The 18,599-nt window shown below is 41.3% G+C and overlaps 1 protein-coding gene across 1 annotated transcript; it reads right to left on the bottom strand.

Annotated features, from left to right (window-relative positions):
* Positions 1-13,128: 13,128 nt before the first annotated feature.
* Positions 13,129-18,313, bottom strand: SPRY2 (sprouty RTK signaling antagonist 2). Its single transcript, XM_037528829.1, has 2 exons — positions 17,808-18,313; positions 13,129-14,912 (listed from the first exon to the last, which is right to left on the bottom strand). Exon 2 carries the CDS (start codon positions 14,859-14,861, stop codon positions 13,914-13,916), a length of 948 nt encoding a protein of 315 aa, XP_037384726.1. The 5' UTR covers positions 14,862-14,912; positions 17,808-18,313; the 3' UTR covers positions 13,129-13,913.
* Between the last annotated feature and the right edge of the window lie 286 nt (positions 18,314-18,599).

Below are 18,599 nucleotides of genomic sequence, written 5' to 3'. Positions count from 1 at the left end.
TATTATGGTCTGGATTAAGAACTTAGAGGAGGAAAAAAAAGAGGGTACGCTGATACAACTAAATGCTTTTATTTCTATCCTAAAATGTTTTTATTTCTATCTTGCTTCACTCTACAAAGGAGAAGTGACAGGCTAACCTTGAAAACTGCCATTAATGAAGTGCTCTGTTTATTGGCATGCCTTCATGCCACAAATACTGCAAATCCAAGGCATGTGCTAGAACCATATGTTTCTCTAGATCCTTGTTGCTGAGACAGTTAATTTTATATATGAGTTTGGGTCATGGAACTCAGCTATCTGACCAAACATTACTCTGGATATTTCTGTAAGGATTTTTTTAATGAGATTATCCTTTAAATTGGTAACCTTTGAGGAAAACAGATTCCTGGTCTATATGTGTGTGAGCCTTAGTCAATCAGTTGAAATTCTCAAATAGAACAAAGTCTGATCTCCACAAAAGGGAAGAAATTCAACAGATATCTTAGGACTTGAACTACAAAACTGGCCACTCCTTGGGTCTCTAGCTTGCTAGTCTATCCTGCAGTTTTGGACTTGCCAGTTGCCTCTAATTACATGAATAAGGTCTTTAAAGTAAATCTGTATAGATGGCTAGGTAAAGGAAGGTATAAACATAGATCTAGGCAAAGATACAGATATGTATATATTACTGGTTTTGATTTTCTGGAGAGCCCTGGTTAATACAGTACTTCCAAAGGGTTATCAGCAGATCTATAGGATCTAGAAGGACTCAGAGCTTGTTAGAAATGAGGAACCTCGTACCCCTTCCTTAACCTACCTTTAAAAACATGCATTTTTTAAAAGATTCATTCATTTTATGCATACAAAAACTGGGGTGCAGGCCAGAGCTGTGGAGGGTGAGAGGATTCGCTAGAGACAGAGCAGGCAGCAGAACAAGCAGATGGCCGAAATACACTGCTGAGAGGAGCAGTGGGCAAGACAGGAAGGGTCTGCCATGCCATGTGGGCATCTCCCTGGCTGGGGATGGAACCCGCGCCTCAGAGGCTGCAGACATCTTCATAGCATGGAGCTTAACCCTCTGTGCCATCAGGGATGCCCTCAAAACATACATTTTGACAGATATCTCCAATAATGTTTGGTACATACAGTTAAGTTACAGAAGTCCAAGATGATCAGAAATTCAAGGGGCTTTCTTCTCTTTTTAGCCCTCTCTTTTATGTTTATAGGTATGTATGTTCTACACTTGGCATCTATCTTTAGGCATTTCTCTTTGAGGGCCCTTTGGTACAGGCTAGTTGAGTGTTTTGGGGGCAGTGAGGGGTTAATAAGAGTAATTGTTGCTGATTCTATTTGATTACTAGCAAAGTTTAAAAAAATGATAAAACTTTCCAATTTGTCACTGAATTCATTGCCACTAGGAAAATCTTGTCCACATTTCTGCTTGGATTGATGGAATAGATGCAAAGGCTGCTTAGCTAAGGAAAAAAAATATTGTAAAGGGTCATGAGAATTTAAGATAAGAAATGTATACATATAAAATCATAATAGACCCATCTCTATAATGGTTGAATTGTGGTTAATAATAACCCATTCATTCAAATGACATTTAGAGAGACTCTCCTTTGTGCCAGGCATTATGATAAGCACTGGAGACAGAAAGAAGTTCTCATTCCTGCTTTAAACACCTGACAATGAGTTCAGTAGAAGAATAGATGTGTAAGTAAAAGCCATAACATAATACAGCTGCCCTTCCCCCACAAATGGCTATGCTAGGAGGAAGTAAGCTTCAAATTCTTACTCTTCTAATTCTTTCCACATAAAATAATCAGCTGATTGTTCCCAATAGGATACTTTTTCATGAATTTTCTGTCTTATGCATCATCAATATATCTTTGCTTTCTGTTGAATTTATTCACTTATTCATCGAATATTTATTGAGCACCTTCTATGTACCAGGTGCTCAGCCCAACTGTCAATAAAAAAGATCTAATGGAGCAAAAGATTAAACATAATCACACAGGTTAAGTATATAACTGCATTGATAATATGTACTGTGAAAGAAAAAACTGAATGATATGTGACAGTAAATCACGAGATATGAGCTCGGGTTTAAAGGCGCTTCCTGAGAAGGTGACATTTTCACTGAATCTTAAAAAAGTAAGAGTTTCTTATAGGTGAATTCTCTGGGATGAATGTTAAGGAAGGAGATGCTTCCATGCAAAAGCAATAGTATTTGTGAGAGATGTTTGGCTGGAAGGAAAGAAACTTTGGTGAGAAAAACAGAAAAAACTGACCTTTGTGGCTAGAGTGTAATGGGGCAGAAAGATAGGTATTAGAGCTGGAAGTACCAGATCACTCAGGATCTTGAAAGAACAGGAACTTTGTTCAGAGCAAAAGGAAATCATCAGATCTGTTTAAAAAGGGATCAAAATGTTTAGAATACGCTTTGAAGGATCACTCGTACTATCAATCAGAATATGTTATGAAATAGCCAAAAAGGGATTTTGGGAGACATGTTAGGATAAAATCCAGGTTCTTTAGTTTGACATTCAGATTCCTCAGGCTAGAGGAATCCAGGCTTATTTCCACTTTACCCTTACATGAAAGTGAGTTTCAGCTAGGCTGGTCCTTTTACTCCTTGCTGAAAAGGACTTGGCGCAATTCTAATTTTTTTGATTTTCCAAAACACCTACTCACTACCTGTTTTTCAAGAGTCAGGCAATATTCCATCTGTCCTCAGTGTGCTGCTTGGGCATTGCCGTTTCTGTAAATATCCCAAATGACTCCTGTATTTCTAAAAAATTTAAGACATCATGGATTGTTAGAGACCCAATATTTTTGAATCATGAAAAAGTGAAAGTACTGCTGATAAATTTGGGACAAAAATCTCAATGTAGCTTATTGAATATATAAATTGGTCATACCAGAGTAACATTGCTTGGAAATCTTCCTGGAGGCATCTCCCTTTCTTAGCTGTCTTAAAAGCACTTGTTTTTTTACAAGAAAAATGATTTGTAACCATTTCTCCAATCACAAATATTTCTTTGTTTTCTACTAAATTTGAGCCCAATAATATGGCACTTAATGTTCTTATCTTCTATGTACAAGGTAACTTTTCATTTCTATGCTGCTTCACGAAGACATTCTAAACAACAATTAAATTGTGTAGAACAACACAGAGACACTCGATTGAAGTGGGTATCTGGATAGCCATGATCAAGTTGAAACACTGCAATGACAGGGATGGCATGACCGCTTCTAAGTCAAGGGTGATTATAAAACACCATTGATTGTAAGGTGCATCCTAATCCTACAAGTGCGTAGATGAGAATGCAGGTGTTCCTCTTAGAATTGAAGAACTGTATTATATCTATGCACTCAGTTGATATTTACATTTTACCATGTGCTACTCTTCATACCCTTTCTTACACACCTTCAATGTATTTGCTTCTAATTCATTTATCTAGTCACTTACCAAGTGTTCATTGATCCTTTCCTATATGCCAAAGGTTGGGCTTTGCCCAAACTGCCCAACTACCATTAAATCCCTTCTTCACCAGATCAATCAATCAACAGAATGAGACAAAACCACCACACACAAATAGGTACTATTGTTGCAACCCAACTGGGAACTGACCAATAAAGATGTAACAATTGGATTTTGTAAATAATTTCCAAAGTCCTTCTTTCTGATAGTGACTTCAAAATGGATTGCCTTTGGATGAGACTAATAAGGTGTGTGTAGTATTGATATAGCTGTTTGTTTTAGTAGAAGCATTGCAAAAATCTGTATATGCACACAAACTCATACATATATACATGCATACACACTCTGTGGAGAAATGGTAAACTGAACATAGAACTGTATTAACACTATTCTTTAACAGTTTCCTGTTAACAAGTTTCTTCATTTAAATGGTAGCACTTCATTTAATTGCTAAGAGATATGTGCTGTTGCCCATCATTTGCAGAGAAGAAACTAAACCACAGAGAGGTTACGTGACTTGCCCAAGAAGTTACATGGGCTGTAATTTTATAGACATTGTTTTTCCTATTAAGTCATACTACAAGTTTTCCACCTTTAATATCTTGTAGTTAGCTAATATCCAATAATAGTTTCACATACTTTCTTTTTCAGACTTCTATGTTAACTATAGATGGTTTCACTTAACGCTGTCATATGAAAATTTTGTTGCCTTTGTCTTCTTTTCAGTAGAAGCTTATTTCTTTTTTTTTTTAAAAAGAAGCTTTTTTGGGGGGGGCTTCCCCTGGTGGCGCAGCAGTTGAGCCGCTGGGCTGCGAGGCTGCCCTCAGCCTCTGCAGCACCGGTTTGTTCCCCGGGCACCGGCGAGGGTCCCACAAAAAAAAAAAAAAAAAAAAAAGTAGTGTTTTTTTTTTTTAAACATTTATTTATTTTTATACAAGAGATGGGGTACAGGCCAGAGGCGCGGGAGGGTGAAAGCCTTCACCAGGTACAGAGCAGGGAGCAGAACAGGCAGACGACTGAAATACTCTGCTGAGAGGAGCAGCGGGTGATGCAGTAGAGGTCTGCCACACCATGTGGGAATCTCCCTGGCTACTGGGAATCGAACCCCTGCTGCAGAGGCTGCAAACAGCTTCACAATGCTGAGCTCAACCCACTGCGCCACCGCAGAGGCCCCAGTATAAGCTTATTTCGTAAAATATGCTTGAATTTGTTAACAACTTAGGTGAGTGTGCAGAAAATGACATTTTAATACCTATCAAAAATCAAAGTTAAATCTAGAAAGTAGAAAAAGGGCTTAACATATTTTTTTAAAAAACTAGAGTATTATTTTATTTTTTAAATTTCTTTATTTTTTTTTTGAAGATTTATTTATTTATACAAGCACTGGGTACAGTCAGAAGCATGGGAGGATGAGAGAATTCACCAGAGACAAAGTGGAGAACAGAACAGGCAGACTGACGAAATACACTGCTGAGGGGAGCAGCAGGCGCAGCAGGAGAGGTCTGGCTCACCATGTGGGACCCTTGCTGGTGGCCGGGATGGAACCAGTGCTACAGAGGCTGCGGGCAGCTTCTCAGCCCAGCGCTCAACCACTGCGCCACCAGGGGAGGCCCTAGAGTATTATTTTAAAAGATTTATACTTCAACTTTTCTCCAAGAGTTTTAAAATGTCTTAATGAAAAAGAGAGACTACATACCACAAATTAATGAAAAATAGGGTAAACTAATCATTTTACTTAGCAAATCATTTCAAATGAGCATTTTCACTTGGTATGTTTGGGGGTCAACAAATGGACCTTGTAACTTTTATGGGACAGCTAAGTTTTGTTGTATGAAACAAATATATGTCCTTTAAGATTGTTAGAAACAGTGACATCAATAAGTTCTGAAGATGTACATTTCTTTTTTCTTTTTTCTTTTTTATTCATACAATAGCTGGGATACAGGCCAGAGGTATGGGAGGGTGAGAGGATTCACCAGAGACAGAGTGGGGAACAGAACAGGCAGACTGACCTAAAACACTGCTGAGGGGAGCAGTGTGCGAGGCAGGAGAGGTCTGCCACGCCATGTGGGAATCTCCCTGGCTGGCCGGAAATCGAACCCGTGCTGCAGAGGCTGCAGACAGCTTCACAGCACTGTGCTCAACCCGCTGCACCACCTGGGAAGCCCTGAAGATGTACAGTTCTTGAGCATACACACTACACATGCACACACACACAATTTATTAGAAGCCAATATTCACTAACTAAAATCTCCTATAAAGATTTGTCTGAAATTCAATAACCCTTTTGGCTTCATTCCTATTCCTTTTTCTTCTTTTACATTCAAGAATGAACCCCTTTCTCTATCTCAGTTATCTCTAGTGCCTACGCAGCCACCTACTTGTGGAGATCATTCCCTGTGAAAATATTAACCATTCTGAGAAACTTTCTCATTCCACATTCTACATCCAGGAGTGTTACTCACTTCCACTTCTCATGTGTTTTAAATCTATTATCACATGCATTATACTCTAGAGTAAATATTTGTTTGTTTTACAGACAGACTCCAGGAGGACAGGAGATAATATATCTCCAGTGTTTAACATTATGCCTGAGGGGGGGAAATCAACTGAATAGAAAAGTAGAGTTAATATTTATTTAGTACTTACTTTGTAGCAGTCACAGGGTTAATATTTCACACATATCTTTTCAACTTTTGCAACAACTTTTGGGTCAAGATTTATTATTATTTCGCAGATGAAGATATTAGGGATAGAGAAACTTAACGTACCTGTGGCTGCACAGCTAATAAGTAACAGAGAGAGCATTTGTACAGGAGCTTGTCTCCAAAGCTCGTGATCTCAAAATGCTAGGGCAGAGGAGGTGAATAAGACGCATATAGATATTTACAGAATGTAGGGTATTTCCCACCAAAGCTTCAGAGATGTAGTACTCAGGATGGAAATGTCAGTTATGGTCACAGTTCACCCTCCTTCACACAACTGAGAGTGTCAGAAAAAAAAAACATATTTCCCCCACTATTTCCCCAGTTTCCTCTCTAGCAGGGTTTTGCAAATTTGCCATTATTGGTATTTGGAGCTAGACAGTTCTCTGTTATGGGCGTACATAATAATTACATGACTGTGTTCAAATATAAAATAATATATAAATATAAAATAATTCTTTGTAAGGGGCCCTACCCATAGCAGGATGACTAGCTGCATCCCCAGCCTCTACTGGTGAGATGCCCATATGTTCTCCCTCCCAGTAGTGAAAATAAAAAAAATCTCTGCCTTTGCCATATGTACTCTTCTGGGGTCAAATTGTCCAGAGAAGGAAGTGGTTAACTCTGAGCATTATGATTTAGAATCTAATCCTGGATTATTAGCTTCCAAAAGGGCTATAAGCACAGTTCTTAATTTGCTTGTCTATAATCACAGATCTAATGAACACCACCCACCCCCAACACACTTTTACACTGAAGATATACAAAAAATATTGTCAGCAACAAGTAATTGCAACCTGAGTCTATGACTCATGTAGCAGAACAAAGACCTGGAAGACACATTATTGATTTCTTATCTTACGATTTTTCATAGATGACTGAAATCAAACAAGTCAAACAGTCTGAACAAAAAAATCTGTATTTTCAGCATGTCAGTGTAAGCTGACAGTGTGAGCAAGTGTTCGAAGTTTCTATCCTAATTGTATAGGTCAGAATCAGGTGACATTTAGACCTAAAGGTAAATGTTGATGATGGGCCTGGTGCCTCTCCTGGATTCAGTTTCTCACGTACAGTGATGGGTCAGAGGGAAACCTCTCTTGGGGTGTCTGTGGAGTTAGCTTGCCTACACAGTAGGTACGAACTGCAACCCGAGGTGTCATAGATGCTGCTGCTTGATGCATTCTATAAGGTTACTAAGCTTTATCATGTTAACGGTGACCTTTAAATTGTTTAAAAATAGAATCAGGCCCCAAATGGGGTCCTTCATTCTGAGTCCCCAACCAGACTTAAAAGGTAATCTCCCTTCATTTTTAATCTACTCCAATAATGCAATCCTAAACTAATCAATCATGCAGTTTCCTAATCAGCCCCAGTGAGGAAATTCGCATGATAAGAGACCCCCTGCCTTCCCTTGAGGGAAGATGGTTTTACCTGAAAGAACTGTTTGCTAAACACATTGTCCCACCCTCTTTATCTCTAAATGCCCTCTATTTTATATAACCTCTTCTAGTATTTAGATCAGTTGCTGCCCTATTCATGAATCACTTAATAAAGCCAATTAGATGTCTAAATTTATGAATTTTATTTTTCAGTAAGATATATAACCTTATGGTGTTGTAGGAACAGTTTTTTGGTATGACCAGACCTACATATTAGGGCTACGTCATGCCTACTTTGGAGCAGGAAAGCTGGGTTTGGGACCCAGAAGGGTGCAGCAAACCAGCTTTAGAGCTGGAGAGATGATACAAATGGGGACTTTATTAGAACCCTGCATGACTGTAAGCCCTAGTAACTCAAGTCAATAGAGCAGATGTTATCTGGAGCGCAAAACCATTTCAATATAGAAGTTGTACTAACTTAGGTGCTGGAAGTGGCCCTCTAGGCTTTGAATGCCACGTGAACCTGAGAGGCAGGTTCAGGCATTGTTTTTGGCTAGGAAAGAATGGCTTCAAAGCTCAGTCACTTCCTTTCACACTGTCCCTAACACTTCTTTTGATTATTCCTCACAAGTGTTCATCCTTTTCTAGCTATGGAAGCAAGCTAAAATGATGGGTCGATGACCAGAGATAATTTCCAGCAAGAATTGGAAGAGGATGGATCTTTCCAATGTATTTCTTATAGATCTTAAAAATATATCTGATAACCCACATTTTTAAGGGAAGCTTTCAGTGAATCATGAGTTGTAATGTTAAAAATAAACAGAATATTGCTGTCAAATATTAGTCAAACATCTCTAGATTTCATTGAGGTTTGAGAATAAAAGCATAGTGAACAGTTTTACTTAATGAGTGGCGCTAATTCTGTTGCCTGTCCTTTTAAAGAAACTGTGACTATTTAAATAGCTGTAACTATTGCAGAGAAACCCAAACCCACTATTAAGAAGGCATCCGTATACTGTACTTGAGTACATCTTTACTGTGAAAGTCTTGTCTTGCACTTGCATTGGAATTGTTAACCCTTTCTTTTGTTTATCAGCTCATGTATTCATAAGTAGCCATTCCCAAAAAATTCATTCAGTTGAAAGGTAAGACTATTTTGATGCCCAAATTCATTCCTAGGTTGTCCTTCTTCTCTTTATCAGCCAAATTCTTTTCTCTTTATTAGCAATTGTTTTGAGTTTACAAACTCCTTTAAGGCTGAAGCCTTACATGCCCCTAGGCAACCCAGAACCAACAGACTTCATTCTAATCTTCATTAAGACTGATTTTTCAGGGCCTCCCCAGTGGTGCAGTGGTTGAGTGCTGGGTTGCGAAGCTGCCCACAGCCCTCTCCTGCCGCCCGCTGCTCCCCTCAGCAGTGTATTTCATCAGTCTACCTGTTCTGTTCCCCACTCTGGCTCTGGTGAATTCTCTCACCCTCTCATGCTTCTGACTGTACCCAGTGCTTGTATAAATAAATAAATCTTTAAAAAAAAGACTGATTTTCAAAAGATCTTTAGGTCAGTCAAAATGTAGTATTAAATAAAAATGTGAAACACTTGGTAACCATAGATAAAAATTCAAATGCTTATCTTTTTTTCTTATTTGCTATGTTTCTAACGTCCCTTTTTCTTTTTTGATTGTAAGTTAAATGAATGCAAGTTAAATGAAGTTTACTTTTGACCAGAAGTATGGTGTAGTATTTACATTTTGTCTCTAATTATTTAATTGATGGCTATTTCATGATATATGGAAGTAATGATGTAGCATCCAAGCAAAATCCAAGTATAGGATATATATGTAGTCCGCTCCATCTTGCCATGAATGGTCAAACCAATAATGAAATAATCCAAACATATAGCTTCACATAGAATATTAATTAGCTCTTATTTTAAGATTCTTGCCTGGTCTTCAATTGGTGGGGACACGCCCTTGGTATGTCAGAGAAAGGAGGAAATTGTCCTAACCAAAATAGAAATTAACATAACTTTTGCCTCAATAAATATTGCAAACAAACGAATGGGTTCATATAATATTTTAACTAGTTAATGACTAATTTTTATTTTTCTTTACTAAAATGTGCTCTAAAGGATGACTTTCTTTAATAAACCAATTTTCAAAGTTGTGCTTTTTACCTACATCCTGGTCCTTTTGCATTTTAAGAGGAAAGCAAATAGTCAGCTGTGGATATAACTGCAAGAGAAATTAAACCCCTTAAATTTTAATTTATATGCTCAAAATTTAATAAATTAGGGCCTCCCTGGTGGCGCAGGTGATTGAGCACAGTGCTGTGAAACTGTCTGTAGCCTCTGCAGTGATGTTTCAATCCCTGCCAGCCACAGAGCAACCCACTTGGTGCGGCAGACCTCTCCTGTCTCACCCACTGCTCCCCTCAGCAGTGTATTTCAGTCAGGCTGCCTGTTCTGTTCCCCGCTCTGTCTCTGGTGAATCCTCTCACTCTCCCGGCTTCTGGCCTGTACCCCGGTTCTTGTGTAAATAAATCTGTAAAAAAAAGTTAATAAATTATATCAAATTGCCTATCCAATGCCTCATGGCACTTGTGCAGAGAGCAAATTTATTTACCTGACATCATCAATATCTTATATAACCTGGAGGCAGCAGTCCTGGAGACAAAAGTGTGCTGGAGAAAGAAGTTATGCAAAGTTTGGTTGGGAGTACCTGCACTTGGTTTTGGCTTTCTTCTCTCACAGACAATCCCCAGAGCATGCTCCAACATGGCAGAAATTTGGCAGAGACTTAAAATCTCAAAACACATAAATGAATGTTTTAAGTAACAACAATCAAGTTGTCATTTCTTAAATGAAGCTCAATACTGAGAATGCACAGGTTTCTAAAAAAAAAAGAAAAAGGCACGAAATCAGAAAAAAATACATCATTTCTCTAAATGCTCAGCTCAGCAGTCAACTGACAAGTTTGTAGCAATGATCCTTATAGCATCACCTTATGATTTAATCTATCATAATATCAGCAGAATGCCTATTAGGTTAGAAACCCATTGTATTTATAATATGAATTCTTATATTCATCTAAGAGAGCCTATATCTTAAATAATACAAATAATGCAATTCTAATTACATCTCACTTTGAGGTTTCATGCTACCGTAATTAATGACAAGAATGTTTTTGTTAAATCAGAAGGTGGCGTAAGGATTTAAACAAGTAAAAGTTACTGTAGTTTGGTTGATTTCTTAAATGTCACTGGGCTGTATTTAGCACCTTTGAACATCTGAATCCCTCTCAAAAGAACAAATAGAAGAAAGTATAAATTATACAAGATTCTGGAATGGTCTAATTTACATAATAACTTTGCTTTTTTGGTGACATCTATATGTCACCTATAATACTAATTTTAATATCTTTCTTGGCTAGCTTATTAAAAATTTTTTTGTCATAATTTATATCTCCTAAAAGAAGTCATTTTCTCTTTTTTCAAAAAAAATATTTATTGAGGTGAGGGTTTACAGCATTGTATATTTTAGAATCATATCATTTTCTGTAAGTAGAAATGACAGAACTTGAGGTGATTATTCCTCCTCATCTCCGAGAGAGGACTTGCAACATTTAAAGAATGACATACTCAAGAGTGAGTACCAGCTGTTTTCAATCTGGCTAGATATAAACATTTCGCTTTCCATATTTTGAAAATGAATTCTACATTGGTTTATAGATAAACTCAACATTTCATAAGTTAGTTGGAAGCATCTCAAGAAATCCAATTTTCCTATTTATCTTTAAATAAGTTATTTTCATCAGGAGTCCATATTTACACTAAGTCCTCTTCTAGCATCATTTGGCTCTCACTGTGTTCCATAAACTAGTGAAATATGCTATAATGGGATGCCATTAGAAAAAGAAAAAAAGTTAAAGTAGCAAGCAATTTGTAATTGGTGGTTCTCACATTATAATCACTAGTGGAATGATCAAAAGTTCAAATTCCTAGGTCGCTTCATCATAGATAGGGATTCAATAACCCTGGGGGAGGGGACACAATCTACCTCTTTAATAAACCCAGTTGGATCTGATACAATTCTCTAGAAAATACTTTGGAAACTATGCAGTGAAAGATGACTCACAATTTCTGTACCAGACAGTCTATGTACTAGTATATGAATTTTTGATGAAGTCAAACTTTTTCTGCTTTACAAATCTTGGTAACTGTATGAGTAAGATACCTTGCCATGTTCGTTCACACTGTCCTCTTAGATGACCAGCGTTAAATTTAGGAAAATCGAAAGTGTAACATTGTTTTCCTAAATCGATAATCCCTACATTTCTGAGTTTAACCCTTGTGTTTTAGGGAAAGTTGAGAGGAAACTTAAGATCCTTATAGCAAATTCTTGGTTGAGGAGACCATATAGTTCCTTGAAAGTCAATTTCAGAAAACATAAGACAACCGTACTAAGATCTCTTAACCGATGTTAAGAGAAGGCGCCTCTGAACAGGAAACAAGAGATTAAACAATAATGACAGGTAAATCATTTCCTAGACTTCCGGTGATTCTTGGCAGCAAAAAGTTGTACTTTGGGAAGAAAAAAAAATCATCATCCACAAAGTGACTAATCAAGTGACTTATTACAAATAGAAAACCTAGTATTTGTCAACATGGATTTTGTTGCAGCTCGCAATGTATTTGCTCCCAAAAGACAATTACAAATACCCCCTTTTTTTTTTTTTTGCCACACTGCGTCTTTTTTCCAGAATAAAATTTAACAATTTTCTGGATAATTGGATTAAATGGGACAGGGCCTCTCAAATTGACCTGCTTGGGCTTGAGTTATTGTCAATGCAGAACGAAATTTCCTGATGCCCAATTTCTGAAAACAAATTTCGTCTTTTCTAACATAAGGCGTCTGTGTGATGGTGACATACTTACAGGTCTAAAATCAAATAGACTGATACAAACATAGCCATAATCAGCTTGGTGAAGAAAACATTTCTGCCTCAATTATAAGTATTGATCTGTGTATGATCTGTGTATAAGACACATCTGCCACAGAAAAACATTCAATAAATATCTGTCAAACTAAACTTGTTTCTCTAGTCTGGAATTATCCTCACAGCATTCATTCTTAATACTGCACTATTAAAAAAGCCTAATTGCTAATCTTTTAGGAAAGTCTCATGACCAAATCAGTTTAAGATTAAAAAAATATAAAAATAAAAACCCAAACCCTATAAAACAAAGTAAGTCAGCAAATCTGCAAAAATAAAGGGAAAAAAATCAGTGTCAATGAAATAGCTAAAATAAACTCTTCTGTGACTAATACAAATAAGTCAGTCAAATGGTGTTATTTATCTCCTGATAACAAGAATTATCTCTGAATATCACCGAATCTTTAAAGCAGCAACCATAAGATAAAAATCACTTCATAGATGCAACCATAAGATAAAAATCACTTCATAGATAAGTGAAACTATTTCATTGAAACACTGGCCCTAACAAAATGTGGTTTCTTTCACTTCAGGGGGAAAAAAAAATATTAAAAAAGACAAGATAAAATAAGACAAAACAGCTCAGTTTAATTTCAAACGTTAATATATTTTCTATTTTATATTGAACATATGCATCTGTAAACCCCTTATTTGCAGCAACTATCGCATCCTCATAAAAGGGGCAAAATTTGTAAGATGCCTCTTAAAATAAATATTCTTTTTTATAAAATAATAAAACTTCAAATAAATATTCTTTACACTAAACAATATGTTGAAAAAATTAGAAAATAAAGGTTGAATTTTACTGTAACTGTACAATATACATAAAGTCCAAAGGGAAATCAGAGTCTTACAATAAAGGCTTTCTGTAAGGCAAAATACAATCTAAAAACATACTGATTGATTCACATTCTTCCGAATGTACAACATATTAGTATAATATTTTGTGACTGTGCCATATAGTATGGCACGACTTGTTTTTCACAGTTGCAAATATTATTGTATATACAAAAATATAGCACATTATCTCTGGAGAAAACAATGGAAAAAAAGTCATTTGCTAATTTACAAATTTTGCAGGTACTATTCACAAACAAAAACTTTGCCTAGGAGTATCTGTTGCTGTAGCTTATGCAACATATGGGTCGCTAACTTCTGTATTCCCACACTTTTGAGTTCCATTAGCTGAGTTCTAACAAGCATATCAGTTAAAATGGCACACAGACAAAAAGCATTTCACTGCAAACAGCAAAGAATATCCCAACCCTCTATTAACAGTGCCAAGTTTCTAACTGTTTAGTCGGTTGCATATGAGTGTTAAAAAAAAAAATAAAACAATCCTTATTACTGTAATATTCCCGATTAATGATGCTATGTTGGTTTTTCAAAGTTCCTGGGTGGGACAGTGGGAACTTTGCAGCAAACTGTGTTTGAGTTTTTACAACGGCATCCAGGTCTGTTAACCCGGTCGTAACACCCCTGGCACAATTTAAGGCAACCCTTGGCTGGAAGGTAACACCATAAACAAGGCAAAAAAAGGGACATGACACCCATGGCCGACCAACGTGTACAACAGTGAGACTGGCTGCAAGAACACGGGTTGTCAGCACAGTTGTCCTCGTCATCATTAGAACAGTGATAGAAGAGACCTTTCACACAGCACACACAAGTCCCATAGTCAATCACGTTCTGGGCTGAGCAAAGGCACTGCTTGTCGCAGATCCAGTCTGATGGCAGAGGCCTCGGGTAGGTGCACTCCTTACACTTACACTTGCCGCAGTCCTCACACCTGTAGGCATGCAGGCCCAAATCTTCCTTGCTCAGTGGCTTAAGCTCACCTGGCTTGAGCTCCGATTTGGGCTGCACCCGGATTATCCCATCAGCAACAGGCCCGGAGGAGAAGGATGATCCCAACAGTCTCTGTTCCGAGGAACTGCTGCTGGTACTTGTCCTCGTACTGCTCCGAGACCCCGAGCTGACGGTGCTGATGGACCTGGACAGAGGGGCTCGTGCAGAAGAATGGACCTGTGAGTGTTGGAGCCTGGGAGGCTGGCGGTGCTCGGGCAGACCGTGGAGTCTCTCGTGTTTGTGCTGAGTGGAGGGGCGAGGAGCAGGCTTGAGCCCAGGTCTCGGGACCACGGTGGGCCCCTCTGTGTACTCATTGGTGTTTCGGATGGCTCTGATCTGATCCAGAGACAACACGTGTACCTGCTGGGTGAGGGCTTCTCTGGGGTCGGGCTCCCCACGCTGCCTGCCACTGTCACGGGGTGCCTGCAGCAAGGGCTGGGACCCACCGCCACTCTGAGCTCTGGCCTCCATCAGCTCTTGGAAGTATGGTCACTCCAGCAGGCTTAGAACACATCTGAATTTCTGCGGAAACCAAGAGGAAAGAGACGGTTTACTCTTCAGGCTACTTCCCACTCTCCACCCACCTGAGTTAACTCTTCACTTCCCACTTCCCCTAGAGAAGCAGAATTTGCAAAGGTAGCTGTGTGGGGGTTGGGGCAATCAGAGGAGCCATGTCATCAATGCCTGTAGCAAAAAAAGAAAAAATACTGGGCACTGACAATTCTTTAATCCAGTGATGTGCAGTGACACAAGCTGATCTTTTGTTTCAATCACAAATGTAACAATTCCTTATTCAAACAAACAAAATTTGTAAAGCTCAAGTTCAATGTAAAGCTGGCAAGAAAGTAATGTTAGACCATCATAGTGCTAGGGATGTTTTCAAAAGTTAAATAGCTCTGCAAAAATTGAAGTCGGTTTACGTTTATCATGGTCATTTTGCCTCAAACATCAATAAAACAGCCCAGAAAATTCTTGATTCTTACTTTAAGCCTGCTTTCACATCAGACACCTTGAAGTATGTTCTACCCAGTGCTCTGTAACTTTATGAAAGGCTGCAGGAGAAACATGACCTGCAAAAAGTAGGTATCGCCCTTCATTCCCCCAGGAATAGAAAATTCACCACAATCGAGCACTATTTATTAACTATCTGGCAATGCAAAGTCATAGAATTAAAAACAAATCAATTCAAACTCTATTAGGCAGCAGGAACATGTTAAAGCAAATATACAGAAGACAGGAACTGATTTTCAACTTCTCAATAACTTGAGAACCAAATACTTTACAGTCTGGTAGCCTAAAAGAACACTTAAATTCTGTAGTTACAAGATTGTGGTGCCATTTTAGAAATAAATCATGGCAAGATCTTAACTCCTTTGCTTGTTTCTCAAAACTTAAAGCTTGAGAACATAAGCCGATTGACAATAACAGTGGTTTTGAACATGCAAGTATTGCCTCTCAAATTGATCATTTGACAAGTAATTGCTTAAACTGCAAACCCTCCCGAAGTTTCTAAACCTTTGCCAAGTTTACAATGAATAAAAATGTGCAGAAGGAAATCTTTATCCAGTGGAGCATTTTAGAAAAGCGACTACAGGCAGGTGACACACGCCTCCCAAATCGGAATAAGGCAGAGCTGGAAACCGGATCCCGCCGCCAACAGAAAAGCATACAAGACAACGTTGCTCTTTGCTTTACACTCGGTTTATCGACTCCATCTGCGCCCCAACACCGTCTCCAGCAGGTGGGACACAGCAGGAGCCGGGGCGGGGGGGTAATTTTCTCCGGCCGATTGATGCAGTCCAGAGGCCAGGATGCCCCCCTCTCCCCTCCGCCTCGCGCACAGATCCCCAGAACCCACAGACAGGAGGGGGGCGCCGGTGTTTTGGAAGGGGACCTGCCAGGAAACACCAGAGCACACGTCCCCCTTCCCAACCAAAATCTCCCAGCGCCAGGAGCGAACCACTCCACCCCCGGTGGAGGTCACGCAGCCCCCCGCAGGGCGCTCGGGTTTCCAGCCTCGCCGAGAAAGCCCAGTCTCAAACACAAACCAGCACGCCGCCGACTAATCCACACGTACTGGGCGACTCCCCCAAGCCGTGACCGAAGGGGTCGACAGAAATGTTAAAAATACATAAGTACATACACGTTTCCGAAAGCGAAAGAAAAGTTGCTTTTTAAATAAAGGACATTTTTGCATGGCCTCGCTGCACGCGCCGAGCGTGCAAGACCCAGATCCCTGGACTGGAAACTTTCCGTGCAGATTTGCTTGCAAGTGGAAAGTAGCATCGCGTGTATGTGTGTGTGTGTGTGTGTGTGTGTGTGTATGCGCGCACGCGTGTGTGCGTGCTGGGGGGAATGGAGGGACTTAAAAAAAAAAAGCAAACTAAAATCTATTCTGCTGATCCCCGGCCTCCTTTGCAGTCCCCCACCTGCGCCCTCTCGTCTGCGCTCCCTGAAAGTGCCGTGAAACCCCCATCAAGAACAGTGTCTGATCAGAGTTGGGGGGGGTAATTTCAGCACAAGGGTGGGGCAAACCTATACAGAAACCGCTTTGTAAAAATGCAAGAGTCTGGATTAAAAACAGCACAACAGAAAAGTTAATTACCCCATCAAAGGAAAAAAAAAAAAACCAGCTAGCTTCTCTGGCCACCTATTTTCAGGTAATGGAAAAACGATCGCCATCGCTCGATGACTTCTTCCTTAGTTGGGTCGGCACAATCTTCCAAAAAAAAAAAATTAAAAAAATAAAAATAAAAAGGCATGACCCAGGCCGACCATGGAGAACGGAAAAAGGAGAAAGCTGCACTTCCGAAGCGCAGCGCCCCGGCGCCAGGCAGGGCGACGCTCCTGCCCCCACAGGACTCGCCAGTGTCCACACCGGGCAGAGGCGGGGGACTCCCGCCGCCCCGTACCTCGTCCTTTTTCCACCGCGGGTCCTCGCCGCCCCCTGAGGCGCCCACCAGCGCCCCAGCCTCGCCCAGGAATTTTCGTGCCCGGAGAGGAACAGGTTAGAAATGTGGGCGCCTGCAACCCCGACCTGGAAAACACAAAGTGTCCTCCCTCCTCCCGCTCTTAGCGCCGACTTCGCCGCCGATGCAGAGCCAAGAGCAGCCCCGAGAGGAGCGGTCGGCCCCCCCCGGCCTCCCCAGCCCCCCAGCCCCAGCGCGGGCGCGGCGGGGTCCCGGCTGGGCTCCTGCAGCGGGAGCGCCCGCCGCCCCCGCCGAGGCAGGCCGAGCCCGCAGCCCCGAGGGCGCAGGGGCGCAGGGGCGCAGGCGGCCACCCGACCCCTGCGGGAACCCGGCGGCCAGAGAAAGGGAGGCCGGGGCGAGACAGACCCCGCTCCGGGGCGCGCTGCACCTACTCCATGTCGCCCACCACCGCCACCAGCCAGGCGCGGTCGAGCCAAAAGTGCCTCACCGTGATCGCAGCTTTGCACCAACCCCTCTCCCTTGGCGTCTGCTCTTCCAGCGAAGGACGTGCAAATAAATCCAGCCCCGATGCAAACTTTCCCCCCTTCTTTCCAAACTCTGCTTCAGTCCAACTTCCGAGCAATCGGCGGGAGGGAAGAAAAAAAAAAAGGAAAATCCGGAGCCAAGTCCCCAGTCGCTGAATGCTTCGGGCTGGGGGCTGGGGGGTGACCCCCCTTCTAGATGCACAGCAGAGTATTTCCTTTTTTCTCAATGAACTGGAGGCCGAAGCGCCAGCAGCAGAGTCTCTCTTCCTGGCAGATGAGCGAATGAGAAAAGCAAATGGCCTTCCAGAGCACCTAGAGCCAGATGGCCCGATCGGATGGCGGCGGCGCGGGCGCGGGGGTGCGGAGGAGCGGCCAGGGCCGGGCGGGCGCGGGGGCCTGCGTGCTGCGCGCTCCGCCGGCCCCTCTCCTGGGCTCGCGCTGCGGCGCGCAGCTCTCGGCGGTGCAGACTGGGCGTTGTGGAGGCGCGGCGGCGAGGCCAGGCGGGGGCGGTGGGTGCGGAGGAGGAGGGGAAGGAGGAGGAGGGTCTGGGGCCCGGCCGGGGGGCTCGCCGTTGGCCTGCGCCCTCGCCTTTCCGGAGGAGGCAGGGAGCTCTGCGGCCGCCGGGGCAGCAGTAAATGGCGTCATGTGGATCCGAGGCGGAACAGAGCAGTTGTTGTCCCAGAGGATATATCGCATCCGGTCCCAGCTCATTGGCTCCGCGGGGCTACATTCACTCACACTCCAGCGCCCGCCAG

Source organism: Talpa occidentalis, unplaced genomic scaffold (genome assembly GCF_014898055.3).
Source record: "Talpa occidentalis isolate TD23 unplaced genomic scaffold, MPIMG_talOcc4v2.1 talOcc4.5, whole genome shotgun sequence".
Taxonomy (NCBI): domain Eukaryota; kingdom Metazoa; phylum Chordata; class Mammalia; order Eulipotyphla; family Talpidae; genus Talpa; species Talpa occidentalis.
This window is presented reverse-complemented; position numbering and strand designations above follow the sequence as displayed.